Source organism: Heteronotia binoei, chromosome 12 (genome assembly GCF_032191835.1).
Source record: "Heteronotia binoei isolate CCM8104 ecotype False Entrance Well chromosome 12, APGP_CSIRO_Hbin_v1, whole genome shotgun sequence".
NCBI classification, from domain to species: domain Eukaryota; kingdom Metazoa; phylum Chordata; class Lepidosauria; order Squamata; family Gekkonidae; genus Heteronotia; species Heteronotia binoei.
This window is the reverse complement of record NC_083234.1, coordinates 69,825,472-69,840,224: the sequence shown is the minus strand read 5'-3', so window position 1 is coordinate 69,840,224 and position 14,753 is coordinate 69,825,472. Positions and strand designations below refer to the sequence as shown.

Here is a 14,753-nt window from a genome sequence, read left to right as displayed (position 1 = left end):
TGAACTAACTAGCCCAGGGGTGGCCAAACTGTGGCTCTTTCACACATATTATGTGGCTTTCAAAGCCTCCACCATCCTATTGCCAGCTTGGAGAAGGCATTTTTTATCTTGAAATCACTTCTCCAAGGCAAGCCAGTTGGTAGCTTGGAGAATGCATTTAAAGTTAAAGTTGCTTTCTTTCCACCTCCCTCCCAAACCCCATCAATTTTCCTTCCTTCCTACCTACCTTGTCTTATGTTTGAGAGAACATCTGACATTCATGTTTTGCGGCTCTCAAACATCCGATGTTCATTCTATGTGGCTCTTGCATTAAGTGAGTTTGGCCACCCCTGAACTAGCCTTTGTAATCTGGCGATCAAGTTCAAACTCTAAACGTGCTCAGATGTTGCGGGGAGGGGGGATTAGTTCCGTGGTGCAACACAACAGATGGCACAAGTGCTAGAAAGGGCCAGAATCAGCCTGGATTGGAATTAAGCAGGCCACATTGCTTATGCTTATGACGACCTTCAAAATCCTTCCTAACCTGGGACTCACCTACCTAAAGGACTGGCTCTGCCCATCTATCCTCATGCATGGGTTGCAGTCTCCAGGTTGCCCCCTGCTGGGTGCTCACTCACTACAGGACCGTGAGGAGGGCTGGTGCTTACTCTGGCCTCACCTGTTTTATAGAACAGGCTACTCAAGGAGGTGGAAGGGGGGTGTTATGCTTGGCAATTTTGGGGAGGCGCTCTAAAGTGGTTTTATTCCCAGCTTCTAATGGCGTCTAACTTGCAAGCATTGTATTAGGGGTGTGTGTGTGATGTTTTTGATTACCGTAAAGCGCCTTGAATCATGCGCCAAGGCAAGAAACCAACATTGTGAAAGGACATGTTGTCACTAGCCCCCCACCCTGTGACTCTCAGAGTCTGGGAAAAGGGAGACTGGACATTAGACGACACTTGAAAGATGCTTATTTTACCATCACAGGGTAAGGAAGCCACCATTAGGGATGGATGCTTCCCTTGACCACTGGCATTTGTACTTCTCAGCAGTGCCGCTGATTTGAGCATGCTCAGAACTGCAGACGATCAGGGCACAGAGTCCAGGAACATTTGCTCAGCTTCCAGAATGGCCAGTGGGAAAGCCCCGAGTTGGCCACACCGGACTGGGGAAAAAATGGAAGTGGGAGGGGGAGCCTCCAGATGGAGATCCCTCAACACACGCTAAGACAGTTTATTGGGATAAACTCTATGTGTTTTTAATGTCAACGTCTTCTTTGGCTAATAAAACAAGCACAGAAACAGTAATGAAAAAACGAAGCCAGATTTTATTCCAGCGGCGAGTCCACCATCACTGTATGAAATCTAATACTGCAGATTGAGTCAGCGACATACTGCTCCTTCAGCCTCTTAAAAGGATTTCAGAGCTAACACACACAGAGTTTATCACAAACTGTTTTCCTACAACCCTTTGAGGACTTCTCTTCTGCCATCTGTCTTGGTCTTTTTGGTGCTTGTTCCGCCTTCCATACATAGAAGAAGATATTGGATTTCTATCCGGCCCTTTACTACCCAAAGAAGTCTCAGAGTGGCTTCCAATCTCTTTTCCCTTTTCCTTCCCACAACAGGCACCCTGTGAGGTAGGTGGGGCTGAGAGAGCTCTCAGAGCAGAACAGCTCTGAGAGAACTTGTGGCTGACCCAAGGTCATTCCTGCAGCTGCATGTAGAGAATCGGTCCCCAACCTTTTTTTGCACCAGGGACCAGTTTTGTGGAAGACAATTTTTTCACGGATGGGGATGGGGGGCACAATGGTTTCAGGATTTTGGCGGTTAAGTGCGCGGACTCTTATCTGGGAGAACCGGGTTTGATTCCCCACTCCTCCACTTGCAGCTGCTGGAATGGCCTTGGGCCAGCCATAGCTCTGGCAGAGCTGCCCTTGAAAGGGCAGCTGCTGTAGGAGTTCTCTCAGCCACACTCACCTCACAAGGTGTCAGTTGTGAGGGAGGAAGATAACGGAGATTGTGAGCCACTCTGAGATTATTATTATTATTACCTCATTGCAATATATAATGAAATAATTATACAACTCGCGGCCCGGTTGCTAACAGGCCACAGACTGGTACACGTCCACGGCCCAGGGGTTGGGGACCCCTGATGTAGAGGAGTGGGGAAATAAACCCAGTTCTTCCAAAGAAGAGTCCACACTTAACCACTTCACCAAACTGGCAGTCCAGCAAAAGTGCCCCCCCCCCCGCTGGTCATTCCTTTGTTTATTCAGTCGAAAAGAGCAAGAGTGCAGGAGCACCTTAAAGATAACCGAAGTAGTGAGCAGTTTCTCAGGAAAGCTCATCCCCTGCCACAAATGTTGCTGGACTTTAAGGAGCTACTGGAGTCCCGCTCTTTTCTACTGCTACAGACAGACTCACATGGCCACCCATCTAGATCTATCTCCCCGCTCATTAAAGCAGAGTCAACATTGTCTCCGGGATGATGTTTATCCCCATTTAGAGCACTCAAATGGAGGCCTGGGGAAACCGCAAAGCCCGCTTTCTTTCTTGCGGCAAGACTTCAAGATGGCAGGGGACCTTCCTGTGCTTTTTGAACCCTTCTGAAAATAAGGTAGGTGGGTGGCTCGGAAAGCCTCACGTGGCGAAGCAAACTCTGCTTGCTCGTCTGATGGCAACCTGGAAAGCTGGGCAGGGCAACGGAGGCCTCCTATTTCCAAATCAAGCTGTCCAAAGGGTGGCAACCGGAGACTGACAGTTTCCAGCTGTGCCCGCAATGTTGCTAGTCAACAGGGAGGAGGAGAGGGTAGCGGATTTTTTTTTGTTTAGAAAAAGGAAGAGATCGAGGGGAAAGCACAGAAGACACAGATGAGGGAGGGTCTCAATCTTGAGAACTTTTCTGGCTCAGCGATGCTTTCCCCTGCTCAAGCGGGCACGTCTGTCTCTGTAGGCGGGGCGCTGATAAATAGTCCTTTCAGGAAGATGAGATGTGCTTCCCTAGCAACTGGGAACCGACAGCCTCGCTTAGAGAAGGGCCTTGAGAAAACATACTTACGGACACTTCCCTGTACCTGGACCTTCTGCTAGTCATCTCGCTAAATTGTTAAGCTCTGTGAAAAGCACAGAAGGAATCCCCCGAAGCCAAACTGTCTGAAACTAAAATAGAAATTTAGAAGAGGAGGAAAAAGTGGAATACGAATGGGATCAGAGAACACAATTATCAGCAAACGGTGTGCTTGAATTTAGACTAGACATAAGCCACAGAACCACCAGGACTGCAAATGGACTGTTTTATGCATCCCAACAGGTGAGCACAGAAGAAGACCATCTTTTTCTGCTCCCTCGAGGAGAAACAGCTTTGGTCCGGATACTGGTAAACAAGTCCCCAAGGGAGGCAGGCGGGAGAGTCCCACTGCCCTTCCTAGCCACCGGCTAGTTCTCAGAGCTGAATTGTCCTGGAAGAAATGCAGCAGCTGCTGCCAAGAGCCTATTTCCTGCACGCCTCTCCCCTCTCGATGGCTTCAGGCAGATTTCTTGGTGGGCTTCCTGTTCTTCCATGCGACGATGGCTATAAAGACTCCTAAAGAACACAGAGGAGAGAAATCTCATGAAGGGCCAAGCAGGGTCTGCCTCCTTGCCATTCTTCCCCAAACCACAGTCAACACGCTGCTCTCCCAGTATTGGAGAAATGAGGTGATGCAGTAGCAAGGGAGCTGCGGGGAGCAGCCAGTGTTCCTCATACCATAAGAACATAAGAGAAGCCATGTTGGATCAGGCCAATGGCCCATCCAGTCCAACACTCTAGCCACTGATGGACCTCTGCTCCATATTTTTATCTAAACCCCTCTTGAAGGTGGCCATGCTTGTGGCCGCCACCACCTCCTGTGGCAGTGAATTCCACATGTTAATCAACCTTTGGGTGAAGAAGTACTTCCTTTTATCCGTTTTAACCTGTCTGCTCAGCAATTTCATCGAATGCCCACGAGTTCTTGTATTGTGAGAAAGGGAGAAAAGTACTTCTCTGATTTCTCCATCCCATGCATTATCTTGTAAACCTCTATCATGTCACCCCGCAGTCGACGTTTCTCCAAGCTAAAGATCCCCAAGCGTTTCAACCTTTCTTCATAGGGAAAGTGCTCCAGCCCTTTAATCATTCTAGTTGCCCTTTTCTGGACTTTCTCCAATGCTATAATATCCTTTTTGAGGTGCGGCGACCAGAACTGCACACAGTCCTCCAAATGAGACCGCACCATCGATTTATACAGGGGCATTACGATACTGGCTGATTTGTTTTCAGTTCCCTTCCTAATTTGTTTTCAATTCCCTACTATATCTAGACAGCTGAAACAAACTGAGATCTGCACCAGTTAGGGCCAGTGTTCCCTCTACGCCAAGTGAGTGTGAGCCAGCCCACAGTTTTTTAGCCTCCAGCTCACACATTTTTGTCTTAGCTCCGGAAAAAATGGTCCCAGATCAAACTAATATATGCAGGAGCTCACAGATTTAATGCCAGCAGCTCACAAAGTAGAATCTTTGCTCCCAAGACTCCACAGTTTAGAGGGAGCAATGGTTAGGGCCAGAGGATACAGCCTGCTTTACCTGGACTCTACTGGCTACATGTGCAGATTGATACCGTTTTCGCACACAGCTCACCTCGCAGTCACCGTCCTGTTCCCTCCACAGCGTCCGCCGGATTTCCCACCACCTGCGCCAGAGTTACAGGAAGTGCCGCGGCTTTTGTGTAGCAAACGTAAACTGGGTTTTAGCGGTTTACGTTTGCTACGCAAAAGCTGCGGCACTTCCTGTAACTTCGGCACAGATGGTGGGAAATCTGACCAGATGCTGCGGAGGGAACAGGATTGTGACTGCGAGGTAAGCTGTGTGCGAAAACGGTTTAAGCGTTTGACTCCTCCACAGAGCAACTGCACTTAGAAAACCAGGCTACCAAGGAGAAGGCTAAAGAGTGCTCTTAACCCAGAGTGTTCCATTTCCTGTATAGATTCAGCATCCTACCTGCAACCTAAAGTGGTACCATCCAGAGAAAACTTTTACCATCAGGCTCTATTGCATTTATAAATCGGTTTTTAATGCTTAGCACTTGATCATTACCAAGAGAGGGCTGGTGTGTGCATGTCTGACTCTCACCTCTGCCATACATCTACTAAAAGGTAAAGGAAGTCCCCTGTGCAAGCACCAGTCGTTTCCGACCCTGGGGTGACGTCGCTTTCACAACGTTTTCACAGCAGACTTTTTACGGGGTGGTTTGCTATTGCCTTCCCCAGTCATCTACACTTTCCCCCCCAGCAAGCTGGGGACTCATTTTACCGACCTCGGAAAGATGGAAGGCTGAGTCAACCTGGAGCCGGCTGCCTGAACCCAGCTTCTGCTGGGATTGAACTCAGGTCGTGAGCAGAGGGCTCCGACTGCAGTACTGCAGCTTTACCACTCTGCACCACAGGGCTCTTCATACATCTACTAGGTGGTCTCAGACAAGGCATATTTTCTTGGCCTCAGCTCCCCATGCATAGTGTGGCAATGACACTGATCTGCCTTGCCGACATTGGAGTTCAGAGGGTAGCCTTACAGTGGTTTTCCTCCTTTCTCTGTGGTCGGATACAAAGGGTGGCGATTGGCGAGCAGATCTCCCGGCGTTATCCACTGGAATGTGGCGTTCCGCAGGGAGCTATTCTCTCGCCAATGATATTCAACATCTATATGCGCCCCCTTGCTCAGATTGCCAGAGGTTTTGGGCTGGGTTGTCACCAGTATGCAGATGACACTCAGCTCTATCTGCTGATGGATGGACGGACGGACTCCGCCCCAATTCATTTGGCCAGGGCGCTGGAAACAGTGGCTGGTTGGTTAGAGCAAGTTTGGAGAGCAAGTTTGGTGTAGTGGTTAAGTGTGCGGACTCTTATCTGGGAGAACCGGGTTTGATTCCCCACTCCTCCACTTGCACCTGCTGGAATGGCCCTTGGGTCAGCCATAGCTCTTGCAGAGGTTGTCCTTGAAAGAGCAGCTGCTGTGAGAGCCCTCTCAGCCCCACCCACCTCACAGGGTGTCTGTTGTGAGGCAGGAAGGTAAAGGAGATTGTGAGCCGCTCTGAGACTCTTCGGAGTGGAGGGCGGGATATAAATCCAATATCTTCTTCTTCTATAGTTGAGCCAGCTGAATCTTAATCCAGCCAAGACGGAGGTCCTGTGTCTGAGCCGTGGGGAGCTAAGAACAGGTATCCAACTTCCCACCCTGGATGGTGCGCCTCTCGTGCCAGCTCAGAAGGTGAGGAGTTTGGGAATGATGCTGGATGCCACCCTTTCTATGGAGGCCCAAGTCACAGCAGTTGCACAGTCTGCCTTTTTCCATCTTCGGCAGGTCAAACAACTAGCACCCTATCTGGCTCCCCAGGACCTAGTCACAGCGATCCATGCAACGGTCACTTGCAGGTTGGATTACTGCAACTTGCTCTACGCAGGCTTGCCCTTGGGACTGATCTGAAAACTCCAGCGAGTGCAGAATGCAGCAGCACGATTGCTGACTGAACTGCCTGTACGGGCAGGCAGTCGGCCGCTGCTGCGCAGTCTGCACTGGCTAGTAATTGAGTACCGGATCTGTTTCAAGGTTTTAGTATTAACTTTTAAAGCCTTGTGCGGCCTGGGACCTACATAGCCTATACGAGCCCTGGAGATCGGCCAATCAACATCTTCTGACTAAAGTCAGTCTAGTCATTTGGTACTTGCTCTCAGCTGCTAGGACATTGTATGCGCAGCTTTGGAAACAAGCAACAATACCAGAGAAATGGGATTGGATTGTGAAAGTTTTATCGTGGAGTGAGATGGACAAATTAACTAAAACTTTAAAAGACTATGACTTAGACTTATTCAAAAAAGGAGTGGAAGAAATTCAAAGGATATATGGAGAAAGAGTGGAACGTAAAAAGACATTGGACAATTTTTTAGTATTAATCAAAAGTATTATATTTTGATAGATGTGGTACCTTTAGAATTAAATTTAAATTTATAACTTCGGGGAAGTCAATATTGGAGGGAGGGGGGGATGAAATATCATATGGTTTAGTATAAGAAAAAGATAATTAAATATTGTAACCATGTGTTATTAATAAATTGTTAAAACAACAAAAAAAACCCATCTTCTGACTAAAGGACGTCCAGCCCAAAGGACGTCTGGCTTGCCTTGACCAGGGCCAGGGCCTTTTCGGTCCTGGCCCCAACCTGGTGGAATCAGCTCCCCAAGGAGATGCGGGCCCTACCGGATTTACTGCTATTCCGGAGGGCCTGTAAAACGGAGCTGTTACGCCAGGCTTTTGGCTGAGGCAGGAGGGCGTCCCCACATCAGCTAATTGGCCTCCCTGCACTGGCCGCATCCTGTGTTTCAATCTGTGAAGGATGTACATATCTGTACACTGACGCTGCCTTATTTTATTTCATTTTAATGGCTTTAACTGTTTAAATTGAATTGTCTTATGATGTGATTTTAACTATTTTATTATGTTGTAATCCGCCCTGAGCCCGACCTGGGAAAGGGCGGACTAGAAATCAGCAAAATAAATAAAAATTACAGGACTGTCGTAATGATTCCAGAAAAAAACCTACATCAAGCACTTTGGACACCCCCATAAGCATAAGAACATAAGAGAAGCCATGTTGGATCAGGCCAGTGGCCCATCCAGTCCAAAGCTGTGTGTCACACAGTAGCCAAAACAAAACCAAAAAAACAAGTGTTGCAGATGACTTGTTTGTCCTCTTTATTACATTTTAGTCTTGCCTCCCTGACGTTGAGGGCCGCCCATAAGATTCTTTCTTTCCCCCATATCAGTTAGGCTGACGGTGAGAGCAACTGGCCCAAGGTTACCCATGAGTTTTGCAATCAAGTGGGGATATGAACCCAGATTTCTGTTTAGTCTACCATTCTAACCACCGTCACCACATTGGCTCCACACACACACACCCTATGCGGAGAGCCAGTTTGGTGTAGGGGGTAAGTGCACGGACTCTTATCTGGGAGAACCGGGTTTGATTCCCCACTCCTCCACTTGCAGCTGCTGTTGTTTTTAATTATTGTATTAAATTATTATTGTATTTTAATTTTTAAACCTTATTGTTAGAATTATTATGTTGTGAGCCGCCCTGAGCCCACCTCGGTGGGGTAGGGCGGGATATAAATCAAATAAAAAAAAATGGAATGGCCTTGGGTCAGCCATAGCTATCGCAAGAGTTGTCCTCGAAAGGGCAGCTTCTGGGAGAGCTCTCTCAGCCCCACTCACCTCACAGGGTGTCTGTTGTGGGGGAGAAGATGATATAGGAGATTGTAAGCAGCTCTGAGTCTCTGATGTATAAATCTGCAGTCTTCTCGAGGTTTGATAGAAGTTTACAAGATTATGCATGGGATGGAGAAGTTAGAGAAAGAAGTACTTTTCTCCCTCACAATACAAGAACTCGTGGGCATTCAGTGAAATTGCTGAGCAGTCGGGTTAGAACGGATAAAGTAAGTAAGTAAGTAAGTAAGTAAGTTTTATTCTTATATCCCGCCCTCCCCCGCCAAAGGCGGGCTCAGGGCGGCTCACAGACATGGTGTGCCATGATTTAGATAAAATACAAAATAAACAATGATTTAAAATACAGTTCAATTACATAAATTAATTAAAATAGATAAAACAGGTGCTATAACTACTATCAATCTCAATTATACATACTGTCATACAATCATTACTGTCAGTTACAGTTATGCATAAGATGGTTAAGGCTACAAAACAATTTAGTCAATTTGGTCTGGTCCTGACTTAAATGCGAGCTGAAAGAGAAAGGTTTTGCAAGCCCTGCGGAACTGATTCAAGTCCCGCAGGGCTCGCACCATCTCTGGAAGTTGGTTCCACCATCGAGGGGCCATTGCTGAAAAGGCTTGCTCCCTGGTTGTCTTCAGTCTAGCCTCTCTTGGCCCAGGGATTTGTAAGAGGTTTTGGGAGCTAGATCTCAGTGCTCTCCGGGGAACATATGGGGAGAGGCGGTCCCTAAGGAGGTACTTCTTCACCCAAAGGGTGATTAACATGTGGAATTCACTGCCACAGGAGGTGGTGGCGGCTACAGGCATAGCCAGCTTCAAGAGGGGGTTAGATAAAAATATGGAGCAGAGGTCCATCAGTGGCTATTAGCCGCAGTGTGTATATATATAAATTACTGGCCACTGTGTGACACAGAGTGTTGGACTGGATGGGCCGTTGGCCTGATCCAACGTGGCTTCTCTTATGTTCTTAGGCTACCAGACTCCAGGTGCATGTGCCCTTATTTAAACTCCAGAAGCATTTGTACAGGAGATCGTTTCACTGAACAGGCGCAACATTTCAAAAGTTGCACCAAGTGTGACAGGCACGCCAACTGGAAGCCAGGGGGTGTCCATGGCAGCATAGCAAAGTTGCCCAGCCACCAAACCCATCCCTCGCAGAGCTTCCGCCGCAGGCTGTGATTGGACTCACCGATAAAGAGGAGCAAGAGCAGCCCAGCAACCACAGGGATGATGACTGAATATTCCCGGGGCAAGAAATACTTGTGGATGATGTGGTCGCTCTCGATGAAGGGCTGTGGAAACAGACACAAATGTCTCAAAGACGCGGATTTGGGCCTGCCCCTTCTGGAGTTTCCAATTATCTCAAAAGACACTGCTATGGATGTACAGCTTTCCTCTATTGCACTGGGAGTTTGCGGCAGCTGTAGCTCAGCATTTGAACGCTGGCTCTGCGAGCAGAAGCTCCCAGGTTCAGTCCTCAGCAGCTCCTGTCAAAAGATCTCGGAGAGGGGGGCGGGGCGTCGACTTCCATGAAGACAGATGTATAAGGACTGAGCTCCTCGCCCAACCCCCCCCTCAATACCCTGCTGGAACTACTAATCTTTACTTTTTTTATTTCATCGACAATGGGGAAGTCAGGAATTGTCAAATCTAAGCTTCCTTCATCGCCTTCTGCACCTCTGAGGGACTTTTTAAATGCTAAAGGTTCAGCTGAATTAACTAGGCCTCCATCTCTGCCTTCCAAGATGGCCGATGAGACGTCTGACAGCCTGCCATCTGGCGAAGTCCTTACTACTCCAGTGCTTTTTGGGTCCCTACAATCTTTAAAGTGCGATATTCTTGATATACGAGAAATGCTTCAGCCCCTGTCTGACACACTGGACGCTCTACAATCTGGTCTTCAAGAAGTAGCTTCTACAGCTGATTCTGCCTTTAATAGTAGCGTGGCCAATCAAGATAACATTTGTGAACTGCAAACACATGAAAAATGGATGACAGAAAAGATCTTGGAGAGCAAGCTTTGGGGAAGCCCACTCTCTGCCTTTATCCCACAGATAACTGCTGCTAGTCATACCCACACCCTCCCCCCCCCCGCTCTGTTAGGACTTTGCCTCCTGGGAGGAACTGTGACAGAGCATTTGTTTTGCATGCAGAAGGTCCCAGGTTCAATCCCTGGCATATCCAGCTGATATTCCCCGGTAGTGGTTAAAGAGAAAGACTCCGAGACTCTAGAGCAGGGGTGGCCAACGGTAGCTCTCCAGATGTTTTTTTGCCTACAACTCCCATCAGCATGGCCAATGGCTGGGGCTGATGGGAGTTGTAGGCAAAAAACATCTGGAGAGCTACTGTTGGTCACCCCTGCTCTAGAGAACCACTGTCAGCCTCAGTAGACATCGCTGACCTCAACGCTGACCAAGGGGTCTGGTTCAGTGTCAAGAAACTTCATGTGGGTTCATGTGTTCCAACATGCAGTATTTCTCCTGAAAGCTGATATGGTTGCACCCATCCCACCTCATTCCTCTGCATGAGTGGACTGGAGCTCAAGGACTGCTTTTTCATTTCCAGTCACCTCATTCTATGGATCCTTTTTAAATATCCTCTCCTCTCCTCTCCTTCCCTTCCTCCCTCAATATAATGTAATTTTTTTCTGGGAGATTAGAAGGATTAGAGAGACAGTTTGGTGTAGTGGTTAAGTGTGCGGACTCTTATCTGGGAGAACTGGGTTTGATTCCCCACTCCTCCACTTGCACCTGCTGGAATGGCCTTGAGTCAGCCATAGCTCTCGCAGGAGTTGTCCTTGAAAAGGCAGCTTTTGAGAGAGCTCTCTCAGCCCCACCCACCTCACAGGGCGTGGAGGGGGGAAGGTAAAGGAGATTGTGACTGCTCTGAAACTCTGAGTTCCATCGTATAGGGTGGGAAATAAATCCAATATCTTCTTCTCACAATACTCCTTTTCATCTGAATTATTTTGGCTTGCCACATGATTGTTATGGCATCTCAGTGGTGCATGAGGCCAGCAAGACTGACTACCGCTGTCTGCAGAGCTCATGCAGGAGTTCTACAATCACAGTGCAACCAGAGAAGGCGAAGAAGAAGAAGAAGAAGAAGAAGAAGAAGATGATGATGATGATGATGATGATGATATTGGATTTATATCCCGCCCCCCACTCCGAAGAGTCTCAGAGCGGCTCACAATCTCCTTTACCTTCCTCCCCCACAACAGACACCCTGTGAGGTGGGTGGGGCTGAGAGCGCTCTCACAGCAGCTGCCCTTTCAAGGACAACCTCTGCCAGATCTATGGCTGACCCAAGGCCATGCTAGCAGGTGCAAGTGGAGGAGTGGGGAATCAAACCAGCAGAACACCTTCATGGACAAATCAAACACAGAATTACAAAGAGAGCCTCCTCTACGTATTGTGTCATTTTCCCTCAAGCAGGTCTAGAAAGGGAAGGGTCTGTGATTCTATTACAGTCAACGAAGTCCATACCAGAATGATAATCCAGATAGTATAGTAAGCAAAGAGAAGCAGACTGAAGGCTACTAAGCCGTACCCAACCACTTGGTCAGTAGCCGTGGCCTGGAACACAAAAAGAACATAAGAAAATAGTTATTCTGTCGATCAACAAGACGTAATTTGCAAGTATAGTTTGAGGTTTTGGGGCTATGTCACATCAACCATCACCAGTGGTCTGACCTAGCCTCAGATCGCAAAGCATGGAGGCACACCATCCACCAGGCTGTCTCTTCCTTTGAGAACGCACGCATAGCTGGTCTTGAGGACAAAAGGAGATTGAGGAAGAATCGCACTGCTACAGGACCAACCCTAAATCAGACTTTTCCCTGCAGCCGCTGTGGCCGGACCTGCCTGTCCCACATTGGTCTTGTCAGCCACCAGCGAGCCTGCAGCAAACGTGGACTATTGCACCCTTCTTAAATCTTCGTTCGCGAAGCCAAGCCGAGAGAGAGATTTAAATGGCACTTAGCTATTCCAAGATTATGTCTGTAAAGTAGCATGCAAGTAAAATTAGGAAAGCTCAAGAGGAAACTAAATTAAGGACAAAGCAATTAAAACAAAAAGCAGTCAAAAGATCTACTTAAAACATTCTTTTGGATAATTGGAACAATGAACAAAGAGACAGTTACCTTCTCCAAGCTGGCTGATGGGGTGGTGCGGGCTTTAAGAACCAGATATGTGTGAAAGAGCCACATGTGGCTGCTACAGTTTGGCCACCCCTGCTCTATAAGGGCTGTGCATCCTAAGTATTTTTATGCATTCCCCTCTCTCTCTCTTTCTCCTCCTTTGAATGATATAATGAATACTGTTTTGTAATAGAATGTAATATATAGGTACAGATTTTTTTCAAACCCAGCATCTCTAAGAGCAACATATTGGTATAGTATTTAGAACAACACACAGCAATTGTTAGCTTCATGCTTGAGAGGAGGAAGATGGGCATCATAAAGTTAACTTTCCCAACAATCAGAAAAGATTTCCTTACACACTTATCTTCTACTTTGGCACATTTATTGCTTCAACTGTTGTTTCCCCTTTACTGAATCCATACCGCTGTTGACCCTATGCACCTGGCTTGTTGTCCCTGCTTTGTCTCAAAATGTTTACATCATGTTAAATTATATGCTAATTTGCTTCTCAGCCCTGCAGTTCAGTTACCTTTATTGGCATTAAAGGAGAGATAAAGGAGAGGAAAGAAAAAAAAAATAGATGTATACACGTATGCATACAAATAGATAAAACATGCCAACATGAGTCAAGACAATTCTAAAAGGGTCTAAACTCTGTACAAAGATAATTCAAAAGTCAGTCTGTCTAATACAAATTAAAATTACAATACATTACTGCATATAAGAAGAGCAGCCTGCAAAAACTTTGCCGCAGCATCAGTTGTGTTCCCATCTTTGTTGCTTAATAGATACAGCAGTTTATATGAATCCGGAAGCTCTAAGATATTATCAAGGATCAACAATAAAATGTTGTGCAGAATATTAACATAATAACAGCATTCTAATAACATGAGACACAGTTTCAATGGACCCACTTGCACAAGGACATAGTCTGTTAGCAAAAGGTGTACTGTTAAATCTCCCTGTTAAAATCGCTTGAAGGGAGGGCATTGAATCTAGCAAGAGAAAAGATCATGCGTAACGCTAGAGTCTGAAGTTGGTAAAGGAAAAGGAAAGGTCCCCTGTGCAAGCACCAGTCGTTTCCGACTCTGGGGTGACATTGCTTTCACAACGTTTTCATGGCAGACTTTTCACGGGGTGGTTTGCCATAGCCTTCCCCAGTCATCTAAGCTTTCCCCCCAGCAAGCTGGGGACTCGTTTTACTGACCTCAGAAGGATGGAAGGCCGAGTCAACATCGAGACGGCTACCTGAAAACCCAGCTTCTGCCGAGGATTGAACTCAGGTTGTGAGCAGAGCTTAGGACTTAGGTACTGCAGCTTTAACACTCTGCGCCACGGGGCTATCCCTGAAGTTGGTAAAAGTAGCTAGCAAAAAGGCCCACAGTGGGCAAGATCTCATGTCTAAGAGCGGAGCATGTCTTATTAGCTGCATTGTATAGTTCAGATAGCTCTATCTCAAATAAACTGTCCCTTATTGTTCATATTGCCTCAAACTCTGAGAGGGAGAGAATAGATTCAAAGGGAATATTCAGTGTTCTTAGTTTGTTTTCAATACTGACCAGCCATGGGGAAATATTAGATTTTGTCAGGAATTGGGCACAGTAGCAAGAGGGCTCAGATCTATAGTGCAATCGAAGCCAAAATTCAAATGTCATAGACCATGCCCTTGTGGTCATAAAATATTGGCCACATTCCAGGCATAAGGCCGGATATGGTACACAAGCTGGAACACGCAAAATCTTCCGTTGAAAGCCTGAGTGTACTCGTTCGACTGCTTTATTTATTGAATCAATACAGATAGGGGCTCCTGCTTATAAGTTTGAATGGTTTGTGTATGTGTGCATAAGTAAAGCTTATTATACCCTGAATAAAACTTTGTTGGTCTTAAAGGCGCTACTGGACTCTATTCTGTTGCTTCAGACCAACACGGCTACCCACCTTGATCTATCACCATTTAATTTGTTTTATATATATATATATATAAATATATATATGTCATGCGAACAAGGTAACTCTTTCCAAGCTCAGTTCAAGGATCCTCAGCACAAAAGCCCGATGCAATCGAAGCCAGCTGCCAAAGCCAGCGCAACTCACCATCACTGATGTAAAATTCCCTTTCTCTTACAGCCTTCCTCCACTCAATCGACAACTACTTCCGGCCAAGTCACCCAATCAGGAAGCAAGTAATGGAGACTGAGGCTAGAGCGTCACCCGCGACCGCTCTTTCCGTCTCCATTTCCGGCTTGTGCTTTTCTTCTGCTCCCACGAGTACATAAGATGCGTTTCATCATAGAGATACTAAACTGATAGACGGGCACACTTGCCTT

The 14,753-nt window shown here is 46.9% G+C and overlaps 1 protein-coding gene across 1 annotated transcript; it reads right to left on the bottom strand.

Annotated features, from left to right (window-relative positions):
• Nucleotides 1–3,257: 3,257 nt before the first annotated feature.
• Nucleotides 3,258–12,846, bottom strand: DPM2 (dolichyl-phosphate mannosyltransferase subunit 2, regulatory). The gene is made up of 4 exons (XM_060250633.1): nt 12,838–12,846; nt 11,771–11,860; nt 9,472–9,574; nt 3,258–3,564 (listed from the first exon to the last, which is right to left on the bottom strand). The coding sequence occupies exons 1-4, from the start codon at nt 12,844–12,846 to the stop codon at nt 3,506–3,508; spliced, it is 261 nt and encodes an 86-aa protein (XP_060106616.1). The 3' UTR covers nt 3,258–3,505.
• Nucleotides 12,847–14,753: the final 1,907 nt, after the last annotated feature.

What these genes read in the sequence shown, in the direction of transcription:
- DPM2 (XM_060250633.1), bottom strand. An exon ending in CTATCTGGATTATCATTCTG is followed by an intron (nt 9,575 to 11,770) that starts GTATGGACTTCG and finishes CTGTTTCCACAG; the next exon opens with CCCTTCATCGAGAGCGACCA. An exon ending in GCTCTTGCTCCTCTTTATCG is followed by an intron (nt 3,565 to 9,471) that starts GTGAGTCCAATC and finishes TGTGTTCTTTAG; the next exon opens with GAGTCTTTATAGCCATCGTC.